This window comes from Ceratotherium simum, chromosome 6 (assembly GCF_057802395.1).
Source record: "Ceratotherium simum simum isolate JZ-2026a chromosome 6, ASM5780239v1, whole genome shotgun sequence".
NCBI lineage: Eukaryota > Metazoa > Chordata > Mammalia > Perissodactyla > Rhinocerotidae > Ceratotherium > Ceratotherium simum.
This window is the reverse complement of record NC_141905.1, coordinates 35,630,880-35,643,249: the sequence shown is the minus strand read 5'-3', so window position 1 is coordinate 35,643,249 and position 12,370 is coordinate 35,630,880. Positions and strand designations below refer to the sequence as shown.

The window sequence follows — 12,370 nt, the reverse complement described above, 5'->3', positions numbered from 1 at the left end:
CTCAGCCAGCACCACCACCCAAGACAGTTTACAGAATGCCCAATGTATTGAAATGCTGTCATATAACATGCCTTGGGCCAAAGGACAGACACGTCTTTTGTCAAGGGAGTTATAGCAATGAGCTAATGACCACAGGATTCACTGTTTTTGTTTGTTTGGTTTGCTTTAGTTTTTAATGATTTACACCATCACATGTGAGACAGCCACTGTAGTATAAAAGTAGAATAATCCATTGATTTCTCAGCTAAGGTGCCAGCCTAGTGCACACATTCTGAGATTGGTACGCTATACTTCAAAAAAAAAAGACATATGAGCTCAACAAATGCCTGCTATGTGGGCTGTGCGCCTAATAGCTGGTATACGCTTGTCTGAGAAGCTTTGAATTGAAGCCGAATTTGCCCCTTATCACATGTGTTTCCCTTCCCTGTCATCTTAGATTCTGTGGTATTAGAGGCCTTGGTTCTCACAGTTGTAATGCTTTGGCCTATGCTATATTTTTGTGTCTTCAAAAAATCATGTATAATTTGACTGTTTTAACTAGCAATTTGAATATTTTCATCTTTTCTCTTTATTATATTTTCTTGATTGCATTAAAATGACAATATTGATAGGTTAATAATGCAGACATTTGTAGAATTTAGAAGACATTTTTATTATGTCAGTTATTAAAGAAATGCACTCTAGGACATGTAACCTCTAATAGAAGAAAATATAAAAATACTAATTATAGGTGATTAGTATCAGGAAGAGAAATAAGGGTTTAATTGAGGGTAAAGTGTACGTGACATAAATTTGGTTGAAGAGAAATTAAAGCCGTGCTGGAAGTGTAAGAAAAAAACAGAACAGTTGGGAAGGTGAGAAAAATGAAAGATATTTAAGATGAATAAAGAGAAAAGATAGTACTTTTCCTGTTGCTGGTACTCAAGCCTTGTCAGATATAGAGATGACAGATTTTATAAATAGAATTTTAGTTTCTACGTGTTAAGTTTTCTATACAAATCCCTTACAATATTCCACCTTGAGATAAAATTAGTATCAAATAGAATATCATCTATGGAGCAACAATGCTTGGAACACATTTTTTCTCTTCTCTAAATAGTCTGAGAGTTTAAGCAGCTCTATTGTAATGCAAATGAGATTATTATAGTAATTTTGGATGGATATTTTCAAAAGCAGTTATTGCCTGTCAATAATGTTTATGATTACCCCAAATGCTTTAATGGCTCTCTTGAGATGCCAAAATGCAAGGGCAAATAAACAGCTTTCAGAATAGACATTAATGGAGGCAAATAAAATCCTTTTAGTGGCTTGCTTTGTATAAGTTCTTTAGCTCTTTTAGAGATTCTTCAGGATCAAGAAAAGTAGTAAATATTTACCAATGTTATTTTCAAAAATCCTTCCATCTTTTGCTTTGATCCTGACATATTTGAGGAAGAGGATTATTAAATCTATTTTAAGGCAGCACTTTGAATAGGAATTAGAAAACTTGCTAGTAGTTACTATTGATGGTATTAGTTGATAATATTATTACCATTACAAATGAGAAAATCCACATGATACGCTTCCCTAATTTAATGTGGATTCCCAAAATATTTGTAAAAAATTAACACAGAGATGAAATTTAGTGGCTATTGGGAGTTCAAATGAAATACATAAAATTCTACTAATTAAGCTAAATATAATAAAGAGGCAAGAAAGATGGTTAATGTTCTTATAAAAAATGTTTATGAAACTTTTAGTGCAACATGCTTTCATTTATAATCACACTGAAAAAAACTAGCCTGTATGCACTAGTAAGCTATTCTAAGAATGTGTTATTCAGCCCATCAGACAAATTGTAGAGGAAGTAAAATATTAATAATTATTTATATACATAGTGCTTTATATATTTGAAAATATTTTACGTACTGTGTATAACTTTACTCTTATAACAAGCCTACAAGATTTTATTTTCAGTTAACATAAGCAAAATATTTTAATATGCTTAAGTCATTATTTTTCTGACGTATGTGTGATCTTATTTCCAACATGCTATTTTATGCTTTTTCTTTTTGAACATTTCCCAATGGGGCTTTTTATTTGTGCATTTTCTGTATTCAAGTCTCAAATTTATGTATTAATATAAACTACCTAGACTTTTACTTTTTTTATGGGTTAAATTTTTACTAGTCATTGTAAATAAAGACTTAAAACTGATATTCAGTAATTCATGCATACAATAAGCAGATCTTAAAATAATTGCATTGTAAATTCTTATATTAAAAAGAAAAAATATTACAGATTGAACAACAATATCTTACTGACTAGAATTTATAAGATACATACCTAAAATAAAGATGTGGCAAATAAATATCAAAAACTGAATCCAAGAATCATGATATTAAAATGGCATTTTATAATGACAAAGGATAAAATTTATACTTATGATATAACTTCAAAATTTTATTGCAATAATTATCTTTGCATTAAAATGAATAATAAAAGTTCTAAATATACAAAATTGGGGAAAATTCTTTCTTTAATTTTATTAGTTACATTTCTAATAGCTCAATGAAGTAAAAATATAAACAGATATTGGAATATAAGCCTTAAAATCAGTCTAGATTTGGGGCTAGCCCAGTGGCCCAGTGGTTAAATGCGTGCACTCTGCCTCAGTGGCCCGAGGGTGCGCAGATTTGGATCCTGGGCACACACTGACTGCACTGCTTGTCAAGCCATGCTGTGGCGGCGTCCCATATACAGTAGAGGAAGATGGGCACGGATGTTAGCCCAGGGCCAATCTTCCTTGGCAAAAAGAGGAGGATTGGCATCGGATGTTAGCTCACGGCTGATCTTCCTCATACACACAAAAAAATCAGTCTAGATTCTTAAATGATATCAATCAGATTTATTAGCCTATCATAAACATATATTTTAAACTAACATTGCTATTTATAAAAATAATTTTATATAAAATCACAAAGAAAAAAACCTATGTGTTCCAAAAAGGGAAATTGTACATGAATCAATCTATGATAACAATAAAAATTGAGAAGTAGTTGTAAACATTAATAAAAATAAAAAATAAATTTAAATTTAAAACCTAAAGAGATAAAAATCCACAAAGAATAAACATATGCCTATATATTATTTTTCTTACTATAAGAGGGGATCTAACTAGATATCTGCTTCCAATACTGGGAAAAATTATATAAGATGAGGGAATCTGATTAGAAGAAATGCGTATGATAGAGCCCTCTTGTTGAGATATTGCTCTCATGGCACACACGAACAAGGGGGACACAGAGAGGGGCAGTGCAGCCTTGTGGGCACACAGCAATTATAGCACTGCAATTGGGATGTCTTGCCTTGGTCCAGCAATAAGATTAGAGAGCTATACCTGAGACTCAGGGATTAGCACATACCTTTGAATGAGACTAGTAAAAGTTCCAGTTTGGTGAATATTTCTGTATTCCAGCAAAAACATTAGGAAATTTTCCACTTCTGAGAGTTTCCTCAATTAAGAATGCCACGGATTAAGATAAAATAACCAGTCCACATCAAAGATCACCAGGCAGAATTGATGGTAAACTACCTTGTATTAGACATCAGTAGAAATGAAAAACTATAGATTTAAACCCCAAAATACTACAGATGTGTGAACTATCAGATACAGATTATAAAACAGCTATGTTAAAAATGTTTAAAGAATTTTTTTACAACCTCATAGATGAGCAAACAATGATATACTTTTATTAATGAAGAGAAACATCTAATAAACAACCATATGGAAATTCTAGAAATGAGAAACATGTTTGTTGAAATTTAAGAAAAAACATCGTATTAAGTAGTGAATTAGACTCAGACACTAAGAGAGAATTAATAAACTAAAAGATTGATCATAGCAATCTCCCTAGAAAACATTACAAAAGATGAGAAGATTCATCGACTAGTTTATGTGCAATACTATGGCGTTATAAATTCAGTGGACTTACAATTGGTATTAACACCCAATGGGGCAAAACTCTCTCTGTTATCTTTTTTCAAGATGTTCTTGAATTCTTTTCAATACATATTAAATTTAGCATATACTTTTCAAGTTTTGTTTAAAAATACTGATATGATGTTGATTGGTATTATGAAAAATTGGTAGATTAATCTGAAAGAAAATGGCATCTTCACAACAATAAATTACCTTCTCCAGTAACACATTATGTATTTCCATTTTTGCTAGCAACTTTGGAGTTTGGTAAATTTGTACATCTTCTTGTAGGTCTTATTAAATTTTTGCCTAATTTTGTATATTTTTATTTCGAGTGGAGTAAATTTTTTAAAAATTAGACTTTATAACTGCTTACTGCTAGAATGGAGAAAATGTATAGATTTTCTTTTTTTCTCCTGTATCTTATATCTGCCTACCCACTTATCAGACTCTTTGATTCATTTTATATAAGCAGAGCTTCTCTTCACTCACCTTTGGTGAACAAAGCAAAATCTACTTTTTTCTTATATGTTTCAAATATTATTTATTTGGAACTGCTTTTCATTCAAAAAAGAAAATAATGTATATTTACATATCACATTACAAACTTTCAAAGTATTTTCTTTATTATTATGATATTATCCCCAAATTATGTCTGTATGTATTTCTAATATTTTGATCTTTGTGAAAATTAATAATTACTAACATTTATTAAGCATTTATAATATGAATGACACACTCACTTATTTGTCAAGACAATTTAATTTTGCAGATAATAAAGTTGAGTCGGAGAGAGAGGGAAATTGTCCAAAGCCATGTCTAGGAAATGATGAAATCAGGATTCTAACCCACAGCTCTTATATTCAAGAGTTAGAACTTTTAACTACTATAAAATTTGATTAACCAAAATTTTACTGTAATACCCTTAGGTAATAAAATACATCAAAGCCAATTTTCTAAAGTGGGCCTTTGAATTTTCATTTAGGGCATGCTAATTCCTAATTGTTTTCCTTAACTTTCATCCTTCTATCTAAGATTCAGGTATTAATTCCTTAGTGCTGCTCAAAGCCCTATGATTTTCTCAAGAGCTTTATTACTTCAATAAATTGGCATCAGAAATTGAACAAGGCCTAGTTGGACCTGTCTTCAACTTACATAGTTTCAAAAACAGTCCGTTTCAAGTATTACTCTTTACAGGATATATGGCCAGAAAGAATACTTTCTTTTTAGTTAGTAGTCTACTTACTGTCAGAAATTTCTAGGGTTCTTATTTGTTAGATCGTTGAAAATTACACTTGTGTCCTGTAGTAAGACAATAGGTTCAAGATAGGACCCTCATGGTATACACACCTAAACAATAAAATCCTAGTTTGTTTGTATAAAATGTTTTTCTTTCCCTTTTCTCAAAACACACACACAAACTCAAGACTTCTTAGGAGTCTCTTATGAGAGTGAAAGGACAATAAGGTGAGATAAAAAACAATTATGGAACACCAACAATCTCAAATAGTTTCAAAATCAACTTAGCAAAATATGTATATTAAGTCTCCAAAAGTTAAAAAAAAATTGGTGAAATTGAAAACAAACAAATAAAAACCAGGAGTGACTATGAAGCTAGGAATTTTACTCTACGATTCCTAATGCCATTCTTTTCATCTATCCTATTCTACCTCCTTAGAGGAGAGAAAAAAAGTGGTTAGGAAGCAGCTACACGACTCAGCATCATTGACTTAGGAGGATTCTCAAAGGAAATCTATCCTGTGGAAAAATTAGACAGAGACAGAGCATTGGCACAAGAGTCTTGGCATTTCATCACCTGGTGCCTTGTTGCCCTGTGGTATGGCAGGAATAGAACTTATATTTACTTTTAAGTGTAAATTTCCCGTTCTGCTTGTAGCCATGGGAGATGTGCTCAGGATGTTTTTGTATTATTAGAATATTATTAGCTCTCTCAGCCAGGGCTAGAATTTCAAAGTAGGGAAATTTTCTTTTCCACCCATCACTCTTCTCAGTAACATTTGTCCTCCATCTCTCTTCCCTCTCTCAATATTTCCATGATCTCAATAGAAAAACCAATTAGCTGATTCACAAATGATAATAGTGAGTCAGGAAAAGATCTTATTTTAGGATTACATGAATTTTCTGTGTGTCTGTGCAAAGATCATGTAAAGCATAGATATGGCTTCACACTGCACTTAGAATAAAATGTTTACAATGTCTAAAAATTAAACAGTGTTGTTGCCTACTGTGCTTTGATCACATGGCTCCTGCCCACCTTTCCAAATGCATCATCTCATACAATTTTCACCCTACTCCTGTTACGTTCCTGCTCTATAAACTTTCCATCAGTTTCTAATAAATATTACTAAATATTAGTAATTATTACTAAATATTACCCTAATATTTACTTCCCTTTCCCAGTTTTGATTGACAGCCTCATTACCTATCAGATCTTAATCTAAATATCACCTTGGCAAGGCCAATCTCAACCATCCAATCTTAAGTTCTTCCTGCTACTCTCAATGGCAATGTCCTGCTTTTGTTTATTTCTTTATTTTCCTTAAGAGGATTCTATACACACTGTAATATTTTTGTCTATTTGCTTTTACTTGTCTTCTTTCACTATAATGCAAGCACCACGATGCGATAGATCTTGTCTGTCTTAGACACAGTTGCAAGCTTAGCACATAATGTTATGCCAAGTGCTTAGTGGCCCCTAATGAAGATTTGTTGAATTAAAAAATTAAAACTTAAAATATGGAATTTTCAGGCATTGTGGTAAAGACATTATTTAGTTAATACTCATTTATCCTATCTCCCTTCAAATTACACTGCAAAAGTAACTGTCTATTCAAAAAGTCAACCCTTCATAATTAAAATTGTTTCAGTACAGCAGGAAAAGAAAGAGGAAAAAAGTGGGAAGGAATAAAATAAGTCATTCCTACCCTCGAGAATGGAAATGCTGTTACCACCATTTAAACATTTGCAAAGTTTTATATACAATTCCTCAACAAAATGATCTCTTAACAAACCTAAATGAATTTATCGATCCAAAATAAATTTGAATATTTATGAATATTATTAGAAATATTGCATTTATTTACAAAAATAAAAATAGATTGAAATTTTCTAATATAGATATGTTAATGCCCCAGTTTTTAATTAGAAAATACTTCCCAAATTTGTACCTGCTCTAATTAGCTATTTATCTAGAAACGAATGATTAGTAGCTCCAGAATAATGAATTCTGCAACAAAAACTCCAAGCAAATAATGTGGTACCTTTATATCTTTTGTCAAGAAGGCATAAGAAATGATTATACTCATAGAATAGAATGAAATTTTGAGATGGTTTTCTGGAGATTTTATGCCACAATTTTAACATTTTCCTTTCTTCCATAAATTTAATGGAAACAGAAATCAACATTCCCATAAAGAGAGAGTGCTTCAATTGACTTGGTATAGTATTCTAACTGAAGATTCTAGAAGAAAAAAAATCAATTTAGAATATTACTGAATATGTAAGCTGTCCCATACATATCCCAAAACATATTCAAGGTCATGCTATGAGTTTTTACTATATAGGTCATATGAATACAGATATTTGTCACTTAGTATAGACAACATTATTTAACTGAACCGATGAGGCCGCAAATACAGATAATTGAAGTTTTGATTACAATGTTGTGGTACTTACACAGAATTTAGCTGTAACCTAGGAAACTACTGGCATTTAGATAAGAGAAATAATAAATTCTAACTATAAGAAATAATGGGAGTGAAAGTCATTTTAAGAAGAAAAACAGGAGCAGGAAGCAAAGATAGAAATTACAAATTGAACACAAACATAAGCAGCCTCAGATTTGGTGTATAGGGGAGAGATAGTGTGGTTTTTTAAAATTAAATTTTTAAGAAATCTTTATGTGTTATGGATTTTTAAACTATAGTTTATGTTTTGCCGAAACTCATCCCTCTTGGTTAAGAGAGAAGAAGCTACGGCATGTACCTAACACAGACTAATGATTTGGGTTTGATTCTCAACTCAAGCTCTGTTACTAGCTCTGTTACCTTGAGGATGTGTTAAATATTTTAAACATCAGTTCTCTCCTAAATAAAATATGGATAATAATACATACTTGGAAAGGTTTCTGGTAGGATTATATCGGAAATATGTTAAAAAATCCCTGCATACACTTTTTTCAAAGGATAAGAACTATTAAAATATTTTAGCACAGAGTATTATTTTATTAATGTTCTCAATCTTCTTCCTAAAAGATTGTCAGTGTGTACATATATATTTTTGGTATCTAGGCCAAGATAGATCCTGGGACTGTGTGTATTAAGGACCTGTGGAGAAGCTCTTGCTGATTTCTTCATCTCATTTGGAAGGATTTGTCTTTTGCATTCCACTTATGCTCTTTTGTGTATGACCTCTTGTTAACTCTGTGTTTCTGGTCAAATTTTCTACACTGACATTGCAAAGGTAAACTTTTTAATTTTTTTAATTTTCAAAATGTCACATTATGTCTACAACTTGCTTTGAAGAGAATAAAAAACATAAAATATAGGATGGAATGATGGATGAATAGTGGGTTTATAGACATATGGCTAGAAGCAAGTATGATACAGTGTTCATTATGAAATATACGTGGTAGGTATATGAATTTTCACTGCAAAATTCTTTCGATTTTTCTGTATATTTGAATATTTTCATAATAAAATGTTAGATGAAAAATTCACTTCTTAATTCTTCCTACAATTTATGAATTTATCCCATGTCTATGTCCAACCTATTTCCCCAGATACATTGTTTTGTTTTGTTTCTCTTGCAGTCGAAAAGGAAAGAACAGCATAATAAATATGGTGAGAAATAGAACCATCACAATTCCCGTCACTGTGTACTTCCTCGTCTCTATATTAAAATACATTTAGTCCAAGCAGGAACCCAGCTGCTTGCTCTCGGAAATATCTGCCCTGAAAGGTAAGACAGCAAACATTCTAAATATATGACATACTAAGATTAAAGCTTGCTAGTAAAGACTTGCTTAAAGATCTTTGACTTTCTTTGCCCACCAATTCAAAGCTATTATTGCCATGAACGCTGTCCAATCTCAAGCAGTTTACTACTTTATAAAATCTGCCTCAAAATTACCTCACATATATCTTAAAATTCTATAAATCCTTTCTTTATTTCCCCCATATAGAGACATTAGACTATAAGACTCTGTCAAGATGGTTTTCTCCCTTATGTCAATAAATCTGATAAATTAAGATTTTCATAATCAAGAGGTTTTTTTCTAGTTGTCTTTTGAGACATCAATACTAGAAAACAGAATTAAGGACAATGAGTTCAGGAAGAGAATTATATTATTAAATGTATCCTATTTTAAGCACCTACTCAGCAGTACACCTGAAACTCGCAAGCTCAAGAAGCTGATAGAAGCTCTAGAAAATATGTTGATATTTTCTTTGTTAACTCTAGAATGAAGATTATATTTTGTATTTTGGAAATAATCATGCTTGTGTGTAAGTTTGGGCTTTAACAAACATTAGTAATAATCTTGGGCAATCCCATAATCTCTCTAGGACATAGAAATAATAATGCCTACTGCTTTAAGGCTGATATGAGTTTGGATTTATGTTATATGTATATATGTATAGTTTGTGTGTGTATACATATATATGACTTGATTCATAGTAGATGCTCAATAAATAGTCCAGCTTTATTCTTTTTTATACCTTTTACGTGTTGACAGTAAAATATATATATTCACTGGCAAAAAAACTAATATGATTTCACTGAAGGCTATAACTATCTCTTATCCTTATCTAAATTTGTTACAGTAAGATAGGGGCCAGCCCCGTGGCGTAGTGGTTAAGTTCATGCACTCAGCTTTGGCGGCCCCGGTTTGGTTTAGATCCCAGGTGCAGACCCACACACCACTTATCACGCCATGCTGTGGCAGGCATCCCACATATAAAGTAGAGGAAGATGGGCATGAATGTTAACCCAGGGCCAACCTTCCTCAGCAAAAAGAGGAGGACTGGCAACAGATGTTAGCTCAGGGCTAATCTTCCTCACACACACAAAAAGTTGTTACAGTAAAATAAATAATAAGTATTTTGATGATGATTATGGAAAACATGCATCTTGGGACTGAATATTGATTCTCAAGATCATATTATATTTAAGCAATTAGTAATGTAGTACCATTAACTTTTTTTAAAAGTTAAAGTCATCTCTTTATTCACATTTCCTTAATTTTTACCTAATGTCGTCTTCTGTTCCAAAATTCCATCAGGGAGAGCAAATTACATTTAGTTGTCAGGTGTCCTTAGGCTCCTCTTGGGTTGGGTGTGACAATTTCTCAAACTTTCTTTGTTTTTGATGATCTTGATATTTATACATATTCTGGTCATTTATTTTGTAGTACGCCTCTTTATTGAAATGTGTTTGATGTTTTCCTTGTGATTAGACTGGGATTGTAGCTTTTCAGGAGGAAGACCACAGACTTAAGTTCCCAATTCCATCACTTCATATCAAGCATACCAACTACCAACATGATCTGTTAATGTTGATATTGACCTTGATCAATGTCAAGGATGGTACAGTGTTTCTCAGATTTCTACACTTTAAAATTACCCTTTATTCCCCTTTTCATACTGTACTCTTTGGAAAGAAGTAACAGCTCACATTTAAGTAGTAGGAAGTTTTGGTTCTCCTCCTTGAGGGAGGAATATCAACTTAAATTATTTGTGCATACTAACATGTATATATATATTTATATCTCTGTAGATATTTCTATATGCAACCATCTATATCTGTATTAAGCTAAACATGAGTTCATATTGATCTTGCCAACTCTAAACCATTACCACATGGATCATACTAGACTCCTCCCTTTACTTATCTGGAAACTCTCAGGCTAATGGTGAAAAAATTGGCACCCATCATCTACTATCTGATTACTTAATTATATAATTCCAGTATACATGTATAGCTGTATCAGAATTGTTAACTTATAGTTCCATAGGAAATAAAATACTTTATCAACTAGAGTACAAAGTTTATGTGCAGCGTCTTTACCTTTAGTCTTAAAGATTCCACTCATTATGGAAGTTACTTGGTCAGCACCTTTTATGCTCACTTCCCTAAGAATATTTCATTCATTTGTAATATAGTTAGATTATCTTGTCATACTCTGTATTCCTTCCTGGGATTCCTCAAACATATAAATGATTTTTCTAATTCAATTTATTCAAGCAAAAAAAAAGTTTGATTTTTTAAAATTTACATACATTAAAGTTGACTCTGTGTTGCAAAGTTCTAGGAGCTTTGCCAGAAGCATAATGCTATGTATCCACCATTACAATATCATTCAGAATAGTTTCATGGCTTCTCCCCCAAATTTCTGTGGTTCACCCATTTCAATCTTCCCACCCTCCCTCTAAATCGCTGGCAACCACTGGTGTCTTTTACTGTCTTTACAGTTTTTTTTCCAGAATGTCATAAGGTTGGAATCATACAGGCTTTTCAGGCTGTCTTTTTAAATATGCATTTTAGACAGCAGACACCCAGGACTCCAAGATGGTGTCAGTGGTACCAGTGAAGGAGAAGAAACTCCTGGATGTCAAAATAGGGGAGCTGCCAACCTGGATACTGATGCAGGATTTCACCTGTAAAGGCATTGCTGGACCATTTCAAAGAGGTTACTATAGGTACTACAATAAGTATATCAATGTGAAGAAAGGAAGCGTTGCTGAAGTTTCTCGGGTGCTGGCAGCTTACGAGCTTTTCAATTCCTGCCGTTCTTACAAGGAACTCTAACACGAGCGGCTACACAAGTACCACTGAAGAGAGCCCAGTGTGGAGGTGCACTCTGCATTCCTGACCATGGCCTCTGCCCGGCACCCTTGAATCCTTTCATATCCTAATTCAGGACCCAATAAAAGATGACTGGTACATACACACACACACACACACAAAATACGCATTTAAGGTTCATCTCTTCTTTTCTTGATAGCTCATTTCTTTTTATCATTGAATAATATTCCATTGTACGGATGTACCACAATTTGTTTATGCATACACCTATTGAGGGCATTTTGGTTGCTCCTAGATTTTGGCAATTATGAATAAAGCTGCTGTGAACATTTGCATGCAGGTTTTTCAACTCCTTTGGGTAAATAACAAGGAGCACAATTGCTGGATCATATGGTAAGACTGTTTGTGCTTGTAAGAAATTGCCCAAGTGTCTTCCAAAGGACTGTACCGTTTCCCATTTCTGCCAGCAATGAATGAGAGTTCCTACTGCTGTCCATCTCAACAGCATTTGATGTTGTGGGTTTTTGTTTTTGTTTGGTTTTAGCCATTTTAATACATTTGTATCTCAATTTTGTTTTTATTTCT

At 32.6% G+C, this 12,370-nt stretch overlaps 1 protein-coding gene across 1 annotated transcript; it reads left to right on the top strand.

The window, feature by feature from the left end:
- The first annotated feature begins 11,548 nt into the window (after positions 1–11,548).
- On the top strand, positions 11,549–11,815 carry LOC101394054 (ATP synthase F(0) complex subunit f, mitochondrial-like). The gene is made up of 2 exons (XM_087432953.1): positions 11,549–11,669; positions 11,787–11,815. The coding sequence occupies exons 1-2, from the start codon at positions 11,549–11,551 to the stop codon at positions 11,813–11,815; spliced, it is 150 nt and encodes a 49-aa protein (XP_087289079.1).
- Positions 11,816–12,370: the final 555 nt, after the last annotated feature.

Excerpts from the sequence above, each read along its gene's own strand:
- LOC101394054 (XM_087432953.1), top strand. The coding sequence starts at position 11,549 with ATGGTGTCAGTGGTACCAGTGAAGGAGAAGAAACTCCTGGATGTCAAA. Across the intron at positions 11,670-11,786 it reads TGCTGGACCATTTCAAAGAG|AACACGAGCGGCTACACAAG; the intron begins GTTACTATAGGT and ends ACAAGGAACTCT.